At 40.3% G+C, this 19,809-nt stretch overlaps 1 protein-coding gene across 1 annotated transcript in view; it reads left to right on the forward strand.

Annotated features, from left to right (window-relative positions):
* The first annotated feature begins 1,676 nt into the window (after nt 1-1,676).
* The window catches only part of pebp4 (phosphatidylethanolamine binding protein 4), a 50,173-nt gene continuing 32,040 nt past the window's right edge, over nt 1,677-19,809 (forward strand). The window contains exons 1-3 of the mRNA XM_077600847.1: nt 1,677-1,902; nt 2,459-2,562; nt 3,293-3,428. Of these exons, the coding sequence (XP_077456973.1) occupies nt 1,900-1,902; nt 2,459-2,562; nt 3,293-3,428 (243 nt within the window). The 5' untranslated portion in view covers nt 1,677-1,899. The remainder of the gene's footprint in view (nt 1,903-2,458; nt 2,563-3,292; nt 3,429-19,809) is intronic.

The following is a 19,809-nucleotide window of genomic DNA, read 5'->3' on the forward strand; positions in this document are numbered from 1 at the left end:
AAAAAATAAGTCACACCAGCCCAAAATGCACAATGAAAGAAAAGAAATATATACAAATTACCCTGTACTATAATTTGTCTGGCATTTTTATTTTGTCAGAAACAAAGAACAAACATAAAATCAAGTAATAGTAAAATAGAGAACAACAGACAAAATGGGCACTCGTTAATATGACACATTTACAAATTTTGGAATAATTATTGACTAAAAAGGTGAAAAAAATAAGACACACTTGAGCAATTTAGGAAAAAAGTGTGACTTATAGTCCGGCAAATACGGTATAAACTTCTACTCTAACATTACAGAAAATAATGATAGTAATATTCAATTTTTCTTTTTGGGGAATATTGCAAAGTAGGACTTGTTGGCAGATAATTCCACAATAATATAGACACTTTATGCTAAATAAATGTGACTCTACACTTAGTTATTTTTACTCCGTAATATAATAATTACGGGGGAAAAATGTCTCCTCCCAGTGGTGTGTTTCATATATAAACAAGGCATTTACTTTTTGGAATCTACAGCTAATTTTTTTGCATCAAGGACACCTCACGCCTTAATGTACAGTGTCAGTATGGTATTGAATGTAAAGTAGTGTTGCTTTAAGAAATATCCATTTTATATTTTCAAATGTGGATGACAAGAAATTCATGTGTGCTCGTCTGAACGTTGCATATTTATTTTAATGCCCACAACACAAAATTATGGTCAAATCTAAGCTACGTTAAAAAAAAATAATAATAATCATCCGTTTGCAGCAGGGATCTTAAGTTTGATTTCTTCAATTATGAATGATCCAATGGAAAAATAGTATGGCTATGGGAAACAGACTGGAAGTCATAATTGTAAATAATGGCAAGGGATATGATCTACTATTGCATAGTTTGTTTTTCTACTATGCCTCTTGAAATTTCTGACTTTGAAACTTGCACAGCTTACCAGGTTCTCTTGAAATGACGTGAATAATCGGATACGTAAGCAACATCAGGTTGATTGAAAAGAGGAAAATAAGATGGAATTCATCCTCGGGCCCCTTTTCATGTGTTTGGGTGCTAATATTGCCGCTGCGGAAAAGCACAAACCAAAGGGAGCTTCAGCAGCGACAGGAATTCATTAATATGGAAATGCTGCACAATCACTACTGCATAGTTTAAGAGGCCTTGTTTGGAAATTCTGACAAAAATAAGAGAAACTTCACAAAAAAAGAGAAGAACAATAAAAAAAATATTGAATGTTTTCTCAGTGTTCGAAGCCAAGATGACATTTTCCTTGGTCATCAAATGGTTTTGTTTCTCAAAAAAAAGCTGTTTCTATGGTTTATTGATCTGGAATTGTGTAGCATGTGTTCCTGAAAATAGGTCAAAAGAATTTATTAAATAAAATACGGACCATTATTTGCAGCCTGTGTCTGTTTAACTCCTTATTGGTCAAATGATAAATTTTGGTGATAAAAAAAGCTTCATAATGGTTGGTAAATAAACAATACAATTTGTTTTGCGATTGAGGGCGCTGGACGTCTAATCAGTTTTAACTGGAATTTTTTTTTTCAATATTTCGTTTTTCCCCAACTGTGAAATGCAATTTAAGAAAAAATAATTCAAAAATGTTGTTTTAATTGAATGCCCTATTAAGGGTTAAACAGCATTTCACTTCCTTGTTTACAAAGTGTACACTCAAAATGTTTTGTCTACGTTTTGAATAAACTTTATTAACAACGTACAGCAGCGGTTTAAATAGCATTTCACTTCCTTGTTTACAAAGTGTACATTCAAAGTGTTTTGTCTACGTTTTGAAAAAACTTTATTAACAATGCAGAGCAGGCATTCGATACCACGCTGATATTTTAAACTTGCCACTGACAAGTCAACACCTGCAAAGGAAAACAACTTCAGCGCCATGGTAAGAACTTGTGACTCTCTAGTTAGTAAAAGTATGAAAAAAATAAAGTTTTGGCTTGACATAGAACTTGAGCCATCAACAAGTTAATAAAATTCTGGAAGCTTCGTTGAGCCATTCGAACCTCCGGGATTTTTTATGCCGTCAACTCGCTTAAGGACAACATATTGACAAATTAAAACGCTCATTTAAAATGATGAGTTGCGAAATAATTGTTGTAGTTTTGAAAATTCAATTTAAATATGGATAAATAATCAGCGAATTTTGTGTTTGTCCACCTCTCCGGTAATGGTTTCGCCCACCTCTCCGGTAATGGTTTCGCCCACATTCGCGCGCATTCCCACTGATTAGTATTATTCAGACAGCTGTTCGATTGCGGGGTGTAAATAAAGTTAGCAATCCTAGTTTATTTGCTGTGGTGCTAGCTTGTACCTAATAAACAATTCGCTTTCAACTACTAATAGCCACGATTGCGCACGGAATTCGACAGCCTCAAGTTACTAATGTGGTAATTTCAGGAGTTACCCTAAGTATAATACAACAGAATTCTTTTTTGCAGACTTTTCTGCTCCTTTTTTTCTTCTTTTGTGGCTGCACGTGCGGGTTTAGCCACAGTGAGGCGTCAGGGGAGACCCTCAGTTCGGAAGATGCTTCTTTCTGCGAGTAAGTAAGACAAAACGACATAACACTTGCATAATATTCGCATTTTTTCCACTAAGGTAACAAGCTCTGACCTAGTCCACATCCCCAATGAAACTCAAACATGAAAAATATTCTGATAATTAAGCTGCAAAAAATGTTCATCTCATTTTCTGAACCGCTTCATCCTCATTAGGGTCACGGGGGGTGCTGGAGCCTATCCCAGCTGACTCCGGGGCACACCCTGAATTGGTGGCCAGCCAATCGCAGGGCATGATGAGACAAACAACCAATCACTCGTAGCTAGGGGCAATTTAGTGTCCAATCAGCCTGCCATGTATGTTTTTGGAATGTGGGAGGAAACCGAAATACCTGGTGGAAACCCACGCAGGCCCGGGGAGAACAAGCAAACTCCATACAGGTGGAAGTCACCTGGATTTGAACCAGGTCCCCATAGCTGTGAGGCAGATGAGCGAACCACTCCCTCCACCGGGCTGCCCTCAACCATTTTTTTTTCTTCATATTTTTTCAACTATCCCCCAAAAAATTCGTTTTTCAATTTAGACATGAAAAAGACCCCATATATTTATTTGGTGTATTTTTAATTATTATTTTTTTATATATACTACAAAAGACCCTTGAGTTGCCCCAAAATTTACCTGGGAGTGTCCAAAAATCTTTTAGTATTTTTTAATTTGACATTTTGAGTATCATGACTGCATTCTTAATAACATAGTGTTTCTGTTCATTTAAGCGGTGATCTGGAAGTCATCTACCCAGAGTTGATAGTTGATCAATGCCTGATTGTTCCAAAGGATGACATGAATCTCCGAAAAAAGATCACCAAAGAGTGGAGCGCTCCAACTATTTTCTACCCTCACGCACAAAAGGTAAGACCTTATTTTTTTGTGTGCTAGAATATATTCTTGACTGAAACCCAGATGACACTGCCGTTTCCACAACATTGATCCAAATTAGACAGTTCTGAACAAGTCCTTTAAGTGGAAGGACTGATCAATGATCCCAATTTAAAATTTCTAAAGTGTGAATCAGTTGAGGTTTACGCTACAATACGTTTCCAATGAACTGGAATTGAAAATAATGTGATATTCCATAATCTGTAGTCGTTCTTGTCCCCAAATTTTACGTTGTTCATTTGGTTTAAAGCATTTTTGTAACAAGGAACAAGGTAAGTCTTATAATTGTTCTCATGTACCACACTTTAATAGTCCTTTTTGTTCTGTTTTTGTACTTGTAAAACCAGTTCTATTTTTTTCCTTGGATTCATTTTGTCAAACGCGCGTGCCTATTTTTAACACAAGAGTGCACTAATGTGTCATATTGGTTGTCATAAAATGAGCGGTTCTACCCATACAACACCAGAAGGTGGCGCTAACAGGTCACTTTAGCACTAAAAGGAACAATACGATCGTCTTAGAGACTCATTTTGACATGGCTTTGTCTTAAATGCGTATTTTTGTTGCATCCTAAACAGCTAGTTAGTGACTTTAAATAGCTGGTTAAATGGTTTCGCACTGCCTTTTCAAAATGTTAAATTCTTGTCAATATTCCTAATACTGCCGATATGAAATTCCGATGATCCATCAAAGTGATTTGACTGAATTTGATTTGTCAAAAGCACCGAAGAAAATGGCTAGCCATTCAAACTTGTCTGTAAATGTGATGACTCCTAAATTACAGCTTTCAGGTGATTAATTTAATTTAATAATCCTCTTGTAATCATAGTTTTGCCGCACGTCCGTTGGAGAGCCTTAGAGTGCCCTATTGAAAATGACGTTTTAAGAAAAAAAATGTAATTGAAATCCCGCTTGGATGTAGTTTTTCTCCTGGCTGAATTTTCCCAGCTAAGCAGTCCCGTTTTGGACATGATCTATTGCCCAAAGGCACTTTGATCAATGGTCTCATAATTCTGTCCGGACCGATTCACCCTCGTAGTCGGACGGGAAAACGCATTACGCGCCAGATGAAATCGATAGAAACTTTTATTCCCATTGTAATGCGGCAGCGCGGTTTTTTTGGATGCCGGCCGGAGTGAACGTTGGAGCTATTGGCGGGCTGCGATGGCGCTTTGTATCCTTTCCGCCGCCGTCAACGCGCCGCCGCTATTCTCTGCCTGGCGAACCCGTGGCCGCGCCGACTGAAAAACCACCCACTGCAACACCCACTCGAATGCTGACGAGGGGGGCTCACCTGCTGAGTAATTGTAACGGAGGCCCGTAAACACACACCCAAATACTGCGCAACCTCCAAAGTCTTGAAAATACAAACATTTCGACTTTGGCTAATGCTTATAAGGCCCTTAATGTACACACTTGAGAGGTAGAATAGAAGTTCTATTTTTCTGCCAAATGGCCTCGAAGGATTAACTCTCTTTCGAGGCACTTTTTTTCTAAGGCAAGTGTTTTTAAGGGAAGATTACGACGACTAGTTCCCGTAGCAAGTTTTAGATTTCGGTCCCACCGACAAGAAAGCAAAACTTTTAGCAAAACGACTACCGTATTTTCTCGCATATACGCCGTATATGTTGCAAAAAATGATGACTAAATCGAGGGTACGGCTTATATGCGCACAAATTAGACTTGACATGCACGAAACGCCATAACGCAAGACAACGATACGGTTTATATCAAAATAGAGCGTGCAATGATTTTTAATCTTAAGATTTTCCCTTCAAAGTAACACATTTGTACTCCCTTTTTAAAACCATGAATATGGAGGTGAAAATTGTGAATCGGGCGGCTTATATAAGAGAAATTGTCAAATTCAACCATTTTAAGGGTGCGGCTTATACGCGGAGGCGGCTAATATGCCAGAAAATACGGTACATTTTAAAAACTGGACTTTTTTTAGTCGATTCGAGTCCTCCGAAAATGACGATCGGGCCCGATTTGCGGATATCCCTACTTTTTGCCAGATTTATTTTTTAAAGATGATTTTGGGCTGTCAAAATGTAAATTTCAAGGATTTTAAGGCAATTTTAAGCGTGCGGCTTATACCCAGAGGCGGCTAATATGCTAGAAAATCTAATACGTCTTAATATTTATTTTTCATAAGAACGCCCTCTGTCAAATTGAGCTCTCTTGATCGTGATCAATGGCAGTCATGGAGTTGAACCACTCCCCTAAACGGGTTCACGGCATGTTTTGGTTCCAAAGGAGCTTTTCCTAAAATAGTTGAGTCTCAATGGTAAATTTCTCAGGCTTGAAATCTCCACAAATCAAACACTTGAATAATTGCCCCGAATCACCCACCAAATTCGGACGACGTCCGAAAACGTCTCCATCCGAATCCGCAAAATTCTCACGAATCGCCGTTTTAGTCGTCAAGGAATGTCTTAAAAGGCAGGAAGTTTCAAATCACTCCAACACGGGAGCCCTCGTCGGGATCCCAGCCCAAAAAAAAGGCCTTTTGAAATGTGTTTTTTATTCTTTGGCTAGACATTTGGACGGATGGAATGAGGGTTTAAAGCCTAAGTGTGATTAGAGCTGCCTCAATATGATCTCTTGAGCTTCTAATAGCGCTTTTTCCTCTGTCTCTTTCTTTGCTGCTTTTCGCTCTCTCTGAATGATTTTTATGCTTAGCTAAACATGTGGGGGCGTTGAGAGAGGATTTAAATGCACAGATCCCCCTCTTATTTGCGTGCGTGCATGTGTGTGCGCGCGAGTTTTTGTTTGTTTGTTTTGGTGAATCTTGCCGTTCTTTTCTTGCGAGCCTCCGACGACGGCGGGGCGGCTTTTTAAGGCCGGCGGTGCCCACGGCAAAATCGCCCTCCCTCCCCGCCCGCCCTCTACCACTCTTCCCCCGCGTTGGCGAGGGTGGGCTTCCTCTCGCGCAGACCCCGTCATTCCCAGGAAAGCCTAAGCGTCCGCCCGCGTAGGCCGCGGCGGCAGCCCGTGACTTCCGCCCGTCGTCACGGGTTTTGCACACTAATCAAATGATTGAATAACAGTACTCCAAAATAAGTGGTCAAAAGTCACTCTATGCTGTAATTTTTGAAATTGCGCAATAAAAATCCTTTTTGTAACGGTTCGCGTCTGCATAGTTGAAATCCCATAATGTAAGAGCTACTGATCTTGTGTAGTACAGACGCTCCCCTACTTACAAACGAGTTAGGTTCCGAGCGATTGTTCATAAGTTGAATTTGTTTGTAAGTTGCTCAGTGCTATATTTTGTATTATAATTTATGTTTAAGGCCTATATAAGTATATTGAAGGTTTATATAAGTGCATTTGTATGTTTAAGGCTTGTATAAGTAACAAGCATTGGTTTGTACTGAAAAAAAAACATTTAATAAAATGGAGAGAATACGTACAGTACTGTATACATACATACATACATTAGAGAGAGATTTACTAGAAACTGGCCGAAAGAAGCTATCTAATGACGATTGCAGTTTTCTTTTTTTCATCATAAATGATGCGGTAGCACTGTATGGCATCATTCAATTGATTTGCAAACTTTGTGCAACGTTCAATATTTGGGTCCTGCTGCTCGATCTTTATGTTTATAAATGGTACTGACGGTCAAACGATTCAAGTTGTATTCATGTGCAACGCGCATCAAGCTTCGTTATTATTGTCACTCATTTCAAATGAAATGGCTTGCCTCTTCCTTGCACCTCCCTCAATAGAAGCCTTTCGCTTTTCACCAACCATATTGAATAATGGATGCACGAGATATTTAATGATAAAAATGAAAAAGGTTCTTTGCGCACTGGAGATACGTTCACGTACTTCCGCATTGCAACGAAGTTATTAAATTCAAGAATTAGCTGTGCTCACCAGGTTCGTGTAACAAACTTTTATCATAATTAAAAGACCAACCTGCGTTTTCAATTGACATCCATTGATTAAAAACTCACGCAAGTTTACATTTCTATTAATAAGGAAAAATAACTCGTCAACTCTGCTCAATTTTACCGCTATACTTGAAACAGTCATGTTTTTCCATCAAAAGATCTGGAAATTTGAAGCGTTTTTTAATTTTAGTCATCTAAACTTGCTTTATAGTTTCCTAGTTTGCATAATAACACATTTAAAAAAAAATGCCGACAAACTTTAAGGAAGGATTACTCTGGCTCGTGTGCTTAAAAGTAGGTTAATTTTTTCTTTATTTTTCTCTCCTTGACAGCTTCTTTTCTCTTAGAAGCACGTAATCCCAAAGTGAAGCGATCGTAGCAAGTTTACTTTAAGACGCGCGTGCACGGCTTAGTGGCTTTTTGCCCAAAATGTTTTGTGGTCCGGCAGCGGGTTTAGTTCCACCCGTGTCCCAATCCTCTGATTCACCTTCTCTAAGAAGCGCTTGAGGGCTGCTCATTATGCTTAACGCGCCGTAATGCCTTCGCCTTTCCCGTTTCATCTCCTCGCTGCTCTTATTGTCTTAACTCGGAGCCGGTGGAACAGTAAAAACAGGTTAATACACATTTTGGCAGATCAAAAAAAGATGGTTAAGGTCTTTGTTTGGGGGGAAAAAAAGTTTTTTGACAGGAAGCGACAATCGCAACTTTGCTCCTTTTCTACGAGTAGTGCGGTCATTTACGAAGGCAAGCGCGTACGCACGCTAAAATGTCACATGACAACATGATAGGCGAAAAACGTGGCTCTCGAGCCACATGCGGCTCCTGGTCAAAATGAAGGCGGCTCTTTGATGCTTAACATATTTTATAAAATACTGTGGCTCTTTGTCTCGTTTCATGTTTCTCTCTTAAAACACTTAATTCATCCGGACCCATTAAAAACAAATAATAGATTTCAAAAATAATTTGGCAGATTTTTATGCTCCTTCTGATGTGGCTCTTTGGCTTTCGCAGTTTAAAATTTTGGCTCTTTGGGTCTAATTTGTTCACTAACCCTGCGCTAGCATGAAACTTAGACAAGCATGCAAGCTAGCGTATGTTTTCTGAAAGGTAGCTGGAGCAAAAATTGACAACAATAATCAATTACCGTATTTTCTCACATATACGCCATATTTGTGGCTGATAAAAATGATGACTGAATCGGGGGTACGGCTTATATGTGCACAAATTGTCCTGGAATGTGAAATCCAGCAATCGATTTATGCAGTAACTCAGAAATACCACGTGCGATGATTTTTAATCTCAAGATTTTCCCCTTCAAAGTAACACATTTGTACTCCCTTTTAAAACCATGAATATGGAGGTGAAAATTGGGAATCAGGGGGCGGCTTATATGAGAGAAATTGTCAAATTCAACCATTTTAAGGCCATTTTAAGGGTACGGCTTATACGTGGAGGCGGCTTATATGGGAGAAAATACGGTACATTTTAAAAACTGGACTTTTTTTAGTCGATTCAGGTCTTCCGAATATGACTTGCGGGTATCCCTACTTTTTCGCCACATTAATTTTTTTAAAGACGATCGTGGGCTGTCAAAATGGATGGCATTAGTGGTTCCTTTCAGTTTTTTTATTCTGCGTTTCTCAAGGCAAAGGCTGACCCACACAAATCCAACCTGTGTGCTATCAGCGTAAACAGGATCAGGGCAAGTGTGACCACAATGTTTCACCATAGTTTTGTTGGTGTTCATGAAATATTAAGCAAAAGGTGGGATGGTCTTAGATCCAAGAAGCTTAAATATTCAAGTCTTCAATAAGCCTCCATTTTTTTTCTTTCACCAGCCAATGGCGTCTTATTTTGGCGGCCTGGTTTGTTTGATCACCTCAAGTGACTCGTGGAAGGCCCCGCCCCCAATAAAAACAGATTTAGCTGGCTTTTGCAAAATTCGATCTCGACATTTATCCATCTTAATCTTCTTAACATATTAAATTGACGGAAGCTCGGCGCCCCTGGCGGCGCGGAGTCTCTTCAGGTATAGCGTTGGATTGTGATAAGCTATGTTTTTTTTGTTTTTTTTTGCTTCAGTCATTAGTCCAACTGTTGCGTGCAGTCGGTGTTCTTCCAGCGCTGCCCACACTGCGACGCGGAGGTTTTTTTGGAGCTGAAAGCCAAGCTCGCTCGGAGAGTAGGTGTAGGCGCTTCTTCCCGTCGGGAGGGCGACCCACCACGGGCTTTTCTCCCATACTTTGCGTGACGGACGCTTTTGGCCTTTTCTCGGGACGTCGCGCAAATCTTGGAGACTTTTGCCATGTGCTGGGCTTTGAACGGGCGCCTCCAAAGTGTGCCGGAGATATTCTAATGTGGTTCGTTTGTCGCCGGGGGTGGGGGGGGTTGTGATTTCTTGGCTCTACGCGTCATTTCGAGTGAACTTTACGTGCGGAAACGTTCGTTTTGGCTCAAGTCTGACATGGTATTTAGGCCTGCGTCTGTCTGGGTGACATTGGGGGGGATGGGGGAGGAGCTAATGAGTTGCGGCGATGGTAAAAGCGGGAGTCAGACATTTTTTTCAAAGTTTGGCTGGGCTTGCGTAATTGAATGGAATGTTTTTATTGTTATTATACAAGTTTAATGAGCTATAATGGATAGAATAATTATATTATAATAATTTTGTTATTTATGTATATTTTTATATATGTGTATATATATATGTGTATATATATGTATGTATATGTATATATATGTGTATATAAATGTGTATATGTGTGTGTGTGTGTATATATATATGTATATATGTGTGTATATATATGTATGTATATATGTGTATATGTGTGTGTATATATGTGTATATATATATACACACATATATACACATATACATACATATATACATATATACACACATATATACATATATATATATATACATATATATACACATACATATATATATGTGTATATATATATATATATATACATACATACATATAAGTATTATAACTTATAATAAAATAAAGAAATATTATACAAGTATGAGAGAGAGAGGGAGAGAAATATATTCAGGGCCTACGTGGGTTTTCTTTGGGTGCTCCAGTTTCCTCCTACATTCCAAAAACATGCATGGCAGCCTGATTGGACACTCTAAAACTTGCCTTTAGGTATGGGAGTATGTGTGTCCATGGTGGCCCTTTGAAAAAAAAATGAGTGAATGAATTTCTAGCAGGATTGATCGGGAGTGATGTTGAGGATGAAAATGATGAGATCAGGGATTTTGGAATGTGTCGTTTAGGCTAGAGCTCGTTAGCTAAGTATAGCAGTTAACGTTACATTAACAGACACCATTTGAAAAATGCTAAATGCCCCCAAAATGCAATTTTCTGACTCGGATATTTTTAAGTCTGACATGTTTATTGTCTGTCTGCATTCATCCAGGGATGTTGATTAATTTTCACCTCCCAGTCAAAACCGTCGTGCGTTTTTAATCTAAACGTTTTTTTACGAACTAGCACAAGACACACATTCCGCCAAATTGACCCGCACTTTTCCGAACCATATTTTAAACATTGCCCGTGCTCCAAAATGTCGCCAAAGACGGCGGCAGCTCCACACGCGACGAGCACTTCAAATAAACCACCATTGCTTGCTTCTTTTCATGTCACAGCCAATAGACAAAATTGATTGGAAATGCCTCTCTCTCACAACTGCATTTTCCTCAACCATCATATTTTTCTTTCACAACTGCAGATTACTTTTTATTTATTTTTTTAATTTCTTTGTCCAAACCCCATCGAGTATCGCTTGAGGTTTTTTTAGTTGTTGTTTTTTTATTTTTTTTCCTCAAGTGAAAAGTTGATATTGTTGTCAGAAGGGGAAAAAAAAGGACTTTTTTTCATGTGTGCAGGAATGTAGATTTCTTCCCGCCGTGAAATCCTAATTGTGCCTCGGAGGCCTGCTAGGCTATCTGCGCTCAGCTCAACAGGATTTGTCTGCGTACGTGCGTGCGTGCGCGCTTGCACGTGTGTCAGAATGCGCCTTTTTTTCCCTCCGTGCACAGGATACATTTAAAAAAAAAAGATGTATATTGGCCGATAGCCCGATCCTGTGCTTCTCTCTCTACTTTAAATTATTTTCTTTTTTTTTTTCTGGTCACACAATGAAAGTGGCGTTCTCTCGCCAGGCAAGAATTTTTGTCGCTAATAGCCTAAATTGAAATCCGGCAAACACGTCGTGGGTCAAAAAGAACGTGCTGGCGTGCGTCCGGCGTATTTGCGGAATTGTCGCCGCGCGGGTACGTATGCAAATCCGGGAGAAAATCCGGTGCGCCCGCAGCGACGTCTCCTCCCGGATTCGATTTCGGGTTGCGCCTGACACTCAAAAAAAAAAAAAAAAAAAAAAAAAAGGGATGGCGGCGACGTATATGCCAAGATTATTGCTGTAGTCATTAATTGTTGCTTGAAAGGGGATTAGGATTACCACTCCTTTAGAACACTCCCAACACCTGTCCTTCTTTAACTCCAACCGCATTGCGATTTATTTCTCTTTTTTTTTTTTGCTTATTTCTGTATCAAGTTGGCAAAATAAATGGAGAAGAGAGGCTGATTTATTCAAATGAATCATCGGCGCTGGAAAGGATTCAATACGTGCCACATTCAGATGGGTGATATATTATTCCCTTGGGGAGAGGCGAAGATGGAGCTCTTTTATTTTGTCTTTCTTTATCGCGGTGTCGAGCAGAAAAGCAGAAAAGGCTCAGCTTGTTCTTCGTCAATGGACCAGCCCTTGAACCATAAACCTGTACCTCCTCTGATAACACTTGGCGTCGCGTGGCCATTATATTTTGCGTCGTACGTGAATATATCGACTTCCGCCGAGTGATAGGTCAGATGATGTGATTTAAATGGACTAGACTGGAAAAGACGATGATTGTCAGGCCGGATTGAATGTTTGTTTTTAAGTCAAGTAAATTTTGTGAAGAATTGAAGGAATATTGTTTCCCGGATAGAAGAGATGATATGAATGGAAATGTCAAAAGTAATATTCTTAAAGAGTACGGTTTTTTGCCTTTTGGAGGTAAACAAAGACGTTTGGAGGCGTGACGAAACATGGCGGCATGGTGAAAATACAGTGAGAATTTTTATAAATGTTCATTTAATTTGTTCATTTTTAAATGAATTGAATGGAATGCTTTTGTTGTCATTATACAAGTAGAATGAGATTTAAAGCTTTCACCACATGGTGCACAAATAACAACAAACAGACAAATAAATAATAAACAAATAAGAAACAAATATGTCAAAGTCAAGTCAAAAGCCTTTTTGTTATATGCAGCTGTGTATAATGACAATAAAGGCTTTTGACTTGACTTAATTAATATATAGTAATGATAGATAAATAATCAATACATGGTAATAGATAAATAAGTGGTCAACATCATGAATAAGTCGTATAAGTAGTAGTAATAAGTCTTGATTAGGTCCTAGGTGCAGAACTTGAGTTGAGTATGGTGACAGTATGGTTATTGAGGCTGTTGGTCTTGGCTGTTATGGCTCTGTAGCGCCTTCCAGAGGGCAGCCGGTTGAACTGGTGGAAGCTTATTGTCTTTTATAATTCTCTCTGCCCTTAGGCACCGGGATTTGTAGAAGCTGGACAGGGTTGGAGGGGGCACTTGATGATCTTTTGGGAATCAGTTGGGTAAGAAAAATCTTCCGATGTAAAAATTCGACAACTAAACAAGCTACGATTCCACGGTACGGATGACGATGGCTTTACGGTATTTTTGGCGGTTGACGGAGGGTCCCGGGCGAGGGCGTTCCCCGAATGAGTCAGAAGCCACGAGACGACGCGGCCCCGATCGTCAGACGGGTGGGCTGGTGACACTTGGAACGCAGAAGGCCGGCCGGCGCCTGTCTGTTTTGAAATATTCTCTTTGGAGCTTCCGAGATTGGGGCGGGCGGTCCTCCTGGCTCCCGGTCCCCGTCCCCCGCCACCTTAATAACGGTCCCGTGTAGATGCCTTTTGGTCGCCGTCCACGGATGGCGTCAATAGCATCTTCCTACACAAGAGCGAGTGCGTGGAGGGCATCGGCGAACGTGGGAATAATTTACACTTTCTCACTGTACTACCATCACAAACCATAATTAATCACCACGGAAAAAAATGTGGAAGCCATCTTGGCTGGTGAAACACGGCGTGCCTGTGAACAGCCCCGACACCTCCCGGCGCTCCGTCGAGGGCCAAAGCCAAGCGGGTGTCGACGGCGCTCGCCACTAGCCGCGATTTGCTCTGGAACATGTCGATTCCGTAGAGCAGGGGTGGCAAAGTCATTTTTTTGTCGCCGGCTACTTCCGATTTTATTCACAGGGGTGCCGCAGTTAATGCGTTCGGCGATTGACGGCTTTTCTCGTCGTGGCTAGATCGTTTATACCGATTCTTAATTGCCCGAATCGTCTTTTTTAAGCCACTTAATAGCACGTATTCTCTTGGATTTTAATTTATCTACATGTTTTGGGATAAAAAAAAGGGAAATATTATATATTTATTTTTATCTTTTAATCTTTTTATTTTTCAATTAAATATTAGTAAGCTAGTTTGAAATTTGCATATTTTTCTAGATTTTAAATTACAAAACATATTTTTTATATTTAAGAAAAAAATAACTTATTTTTGTTTACTAATTTAATTTCATTCTTTTTTTGTTGTAATTTTACATTAAATAAAAACTTTATAATTTCCGTCCATTGTTGTCAATGGCAGTGCAATGTGATGCCAGCCTATGTATAAGTATCAATGTCAAAAGTATATTTCATGGCCATGTAGATTTATGACAATTTTCTTTTTTTTGTTCATCTTTTGAATTTTAATAAGATTCTTGGGCTAAAAGAGAACTTTTTATCGTACTGTGTTATAAAATTCTGCTCTGTATTTGACTCGCTGACCATAGGTTGGTCACCAATTTCATGACAATATGATATATTCTAAAATATTTTAATGATATTACTGTCTGAAGCATTTCAATTCCATTCAAGGGCCAAATTTAAAATGCCATATACACTTTTATTCCCACAAAAATCCCTAAAAACGACAAAGCCATTCAAGGGCAGTTTTGCACCCAAACAATAAACATTCAAATGATAACCACTCATTTAAAACAAAATTGGAAATGTGATGGCTTTCTTTTCGAGCTCTTTGTCGCTTGTAAACAATTCATGCGAGCCAGAAAGCACGCTGCTTCCGTGACGGGGTTCATTACGACCGACACGAGTTCAAACGTTATCATTTTCACCGTGGGCTCCAGCACCCCGCCGCGTTTGGTTGGTATGCTGCTGCAAAAAAAAACGTTGTTGCCGTTGCTGGCGGGACGCGCGCTTGATATTCCCGCGCGTTGCCTCTCTCGTACCTGTTAACGCTAGTTAGCATCCTGCAGTTCGCGCGCGTTTGCAGCGATTGGCTTTGGCGCCAGTGAGTAGGTGTGGAAAAGCCAAAGCCAAAGCCAAAGCCAAAGCGAGCGGCGCAAAGTGTCGGAAGCCTCGGCGAGCGAGCAAGATGGCATCCAGGGTGACTAATCAGCTTAACGTGAGCACGGCTGTGGTGAAAGAAGTCATCAGTGTTGAGAGAAATGCAGAAATTGGTCCTAAGGCAGATATACTAATTCCTCCCCCCCCCCAAAAAAAACGGTTTCCATCGCACTCTAATGTTCGCATTGGCTTCACGGAAGAAGCGACTCGGAATGCACAAACATTATTTTCAAACTTTATCCAACTAGCACTCTGACTTTAAAATGCAGTCATTTAAAAAAAAATTCTGGTGGTTAGCTAGTCTGCCTCGCGCTTCTGAGGTCGAGGGTTCAATCCCGGGCGTTCAGACCATCCTCTGTGGAGTTTGCATGTTCTCCCTGGGCTTGCGTGGGTTCAGTCTGGGTACTCTGGTTTCCTCCCACATCCCAAAATCTTAATGCGTTCCGGCCGGGACTGAGCTCGTATGTCGATTTACTCATAACTCAAATTAACGTTTCCCATAGAAATGAAGTAAAAACAAATTAATTCTTTCCAACCCTCTTTTTGCACGGCAACGCGCTCGTAACATAACATGAACAAATTGAAATGAACTTGGATTACGATGCAGACACACTCAAAAATAATTTTAATCTAACCTTACACTAAACTTAATTCAAATTTTGTTTGACATTTTGATACCTTTCTTCCCCGGGTTGGCTCTATTGGCCCCGCCTCCACCCTAACTTTCAGATGCAACCTATCGAGGGTTGTTTGCTGTCGTACTATTCCCTTCAAAATATTCCGAAATTGATGCACACAAATGTCCTTACAATAGGATAACGTACGACCACTTGCCAACGAGAAGTAGTCTTGAATGAGCGATCGCGGGAGCTAACAGGCTAAGGAAGGAATAACAGCCTACCCACGTATTGATTGTGGGTAATGAAGTTTTATTCTGAGAAAGGGTGCCATTGGCTATTGGTGTTGTCTGCACGAGTATACTTCATTACCCAGAAAGCCCTCTTTTTTCCCGCGCATGCGCGTTTTGCTTGTCCTGGTCGATTCGTAGGAGAAACTAATCTGAATAAATCGTTCAGTGCTCGTAGATATGTTATACACGAAAGAGATGCGACAAAAAGACCGTGCGCTACAATGATAAACAGCCTCATGTCATGGCCACCTGGCTTTCTCGCATCTCCAAATTTCTCGTATCTAGAGCGAATTATTTGCTGAAATTTTCCTCGTATCTCGAGCATCTCGTAGGTAGAGCTGTTCGTATGTAGAGGTACCACTGTACGTCAAAATTTGTCTCGTATCTCAAGATAAATATTTGCTCAAAATTTTACTCGTATCTCAAATCAATCATTTTTATCGTATCCGAACGAGTTAGAAAACATTCCCTTAGAAAAGCCAGATTGCGGCCTCATCGTCCCCCGATTCGATTCCGCTCAAAGAGCTAGCGTGGCTAATATAGTGTGTTTTATAGAGTGCTTTAGCTGCACCGTTTGTGGCCCCGCATTCTGCCTTGGATATCAACATGTGACTTTCCCTTGACCATGTGGCTCCTCCAAAGTGCCGATTTATCAGCCACTTCACGCTCCGCTCCCGTGTGGGAGGCAGGCCGACTTTTAAAAATAGGCCCGTTTGTAGGTAGCGAGCGGGAGGCGCTCGACAACAAGCCCGGCTTTATCGCCAGCGTCTTTGTGTAGAATCACGTCTACTCCTCCGGGAGTCCCCCCAGTCTTTACCAATCAAATAGGACATTTCGGGTTTACTTCGGGCTCGGTCCTGCAAATCAAGTTCATTCGCCGGGCTCGGGGCCTAATACCCGCAGGCCGGTCCGTACTAAAACCAAACCAGGTGTGGATACTAGACTAAGAAATACCATCTTGCCTCTAATGCACATGTGTCAAAGTGGCGGCCCGGGGGCCAAATCTGGCCCGCCGTATCATTTAGTGTGGCCCGGGAAAGTCAATGATGAGTGCCGACTTTCTGTTTTAAGATCAAATTAAAATGAAGAGTATAGATGTATATTAAATTTCCTGATTTTTTTCCCCTTTTAAATCAATCATTGTCATTTTTTAATCATTTTTTTTTCTGTTTTCAGTTCAAAAATCATTTTGTAAAATCTAAAAATATATAAAAAAAGCTAAAATAAACATTGTTTTAGATCTATACAAAAAAACTGAATATTCAGGGATTTTAATCCAGCTCTTTTAATCCATTTATTTAAAAAAATCTAAATATTATATCTAAAATGGTGAAATCAAATTGACGTTAAAGCAGCCCGCGAACCAACCCAAGTCTGACACCCTTGCTCTAATGTACACTATTATTATTTCACCCTGAGACTCTTCACCCTTTGTTCTAATGAGGACAATAAATGTATGGAAGTTTACCAAAGGTGCAAAAAAAAGAAGGAAATAGCCTGCTTTTTCATCATCGGCGATATTACCGTTACCGGACAAAAAGATCGATCTTCTGTCTTCGCCATAATCTGCACAGGATGCCCGTTAAGCCCCGTCGTTGTCTTGACGCCAACACGGATACCTGTTAATTACCCGACAAGTTCAAATGTTTTTGAGACTTAAACGGGGATTTCCCATGGATGCGCCGTACGTGAGGTTAGCCGGCCAATGAGACGAGGGCGAGGTTGGGGGGCGTCTTAACGGGCCGCGACGCCAGCGACGCCGTTTGCGATGGGGTCGGGGATAAAGCGTGAACTTGTAAACTCGCCGAGGGGCTTCATACGTTCCTCCCCGGTTTCTCGCTAGCTCACGGTTGCCCTTCGCGGTGTCGTCACTTAGCGGAGCCGAGCTCCAGAGCGCGGGGGGCGCCGTACGAGGGGAGCGATTAGGCAACTCTCTGATTCTCATCCCCGGTAGAGTTCACTGAAAGGTAAAGCGGGAGTTTTCGTCCAAAGAGATACTCAGCTGGGCTTTGTTCTTTGTTTTTTTTCTATTTATTTTTTCCATTTCACTTAATCGGTGGCGTCGGCGTAGGAATTCCGGGTCCTGAAATCGTGACCGTACACTTCTAGGAGCGGCTAAATTCAACAAAGTTACTGAATAAATTAATTCCTTATGATATTGACCCTAATACTGTCGTAGCTCCACTTACAAAATGAATTGGACTTTTTTCCTAACTTGTAAATTTTGTAAGTAGAGGTGTACTTTATATGTGAAGTGCGTGTGAAGCAGGTGTAGTGGACCTATGGCTCGGGGGCCACATGTGGCTCTTTTGATGGCTGCATATGGTTCCCTGTGAGTCCAAATATGGAAAGCGCCGATGAGAGAGCTGTGTCGTTGACACTACCTCTAGCGCCACTTTCATCATTTTTTTTTCGTTTGCCTGCTCTCATTGATTAGTAACGGTGTAGCAATGTTGTCAACAGAATGCAGGGACTTTTTCCTACTTTAAAAGTGGTGAAATGGCTCAAAATGCCACACTTTCGCAGGTATTTTTACAATTCTCAGTATAACATTTGAAAATGATGAATTGTTTCTGTCAAAAAGGTTCCCCGACCCCTGGTGTAGAGTAACCTCAAGAATCAAAAGCATACCTAAAATGTCAACTTATGACTCACTGTTACCGTATTTTCTCACATATAAGCCGTATTTGTAATTCAAAAAATGATGACTGAATCAAGGCTACGGCTTATATGCTCACAAGACTTGCTATACTCTTTCACCAGTAGACATTGGCAAAGTAAGATTTACTATTTGTTGGTTATTTTCGGTTTTGCAGTAAGAAAACAACTATTTATTACTGGATGAATGAATTCCTTATGATATTGACCCTAATACACTCTTACCTCTACTTACGAAATTAATTGGTTCCAAGACTTTTTTCGTAACTTGAAAATTTTGTAAGTAGAGGTGTACTTTATATGTAAATTCTCTAATGGGTTTCACGGTCCTCACACAACTACCAACTTAACCCTTCAAAATTGGTCAAGGTGTCCCAATTTTGTATGAAAGATGTGAGGAAACCCACAAAAATGAGTGAAAATTACGATTATAATTGTCAATCAGGGGGCGGCTTATACGAGAGAAATTGTAAAATTCAACCGTTTTAAGGAAATTTTAAGGCTGCGACTTATATGTGAGTAAATGTTGTATTTTAATAATTGATTCAGCCTTCATCTGTTATTTCGATGGCTTATTGCACGTGTCAAAGTGGCGGCCCGGGGGCCAAATCTGGCCCGCCGCATCATTTTGTGTGGCCCGGGAAAGTCAATCATGAGTACCGACTTTCTGTTTTAGGATCAAATTCAAATGAAGATTATAGATGTATATTATATTCCCTGATTTTCCCCCTTCTAAATCCATCATTGTAATGTTTTATCCATTTTTTCTGTGTTTTCAGTTCAAAAATCATTTTGTAAAATCTAAAAATATATTTAAAAAAAAAGCTCAAATAAACATTCTTTTAGATCTATACAAAACGGAATATTCAGGGATTTTAATCCAGTTCTTTTAATCCATTTATAAAAATAAGAAAAATCTAAATATTATATCTAAAATGGTCCGGCCCGCATGAAATCAAGTTGACATTAAAGCGGCCCACGAACCAACCCGAGTCTATATCTATATTTATTTGTCTTGGACGGCTAATGAAAGGGAGTTTGACAATATTTTTTGAGCAGCCTGCCCTCCTCGAAGCATCCACCTCTTCGTTCAAACATATTTTGCGACAACATTTACTCCATTGGAGCCCCGTCGAACCATTTCAGATGGCAGAGTATGCATCTGTTTTTCCCTGGAGTCTTTCACACATATCTGCGTGCAATTAATGTGGATTTTGACAGATGGAGAGGCGGAAAAAAAATAGAAAAAAATGTCCTGGTATAAGGGAGAGAAGGGTACACGCCACAATGTGTGAAGTCTTGTGTTTTTGCTGCCCGTGCCAGATGGACCGACCGGGCGCAATTCTAACAGGTAGACAAATTCCACGGGCCCGATA

This window comes from Stigmatopora argus, chromosome 5 (assembly GCF_051989625.1).
Source record: "Stigmatopora argus isolate UIUO_Sarg chromosome 5, RoL_Sarg_1.0, whole genome shotgun sequence".
NCBI classification, from domain to species: domain Eukaryota; kingdom Metazoa; phylum Chordata; class Actinopteri; order Syngnathiformes; family Syngnathidae; genus Stigmatopora; species Stigmatopora argus.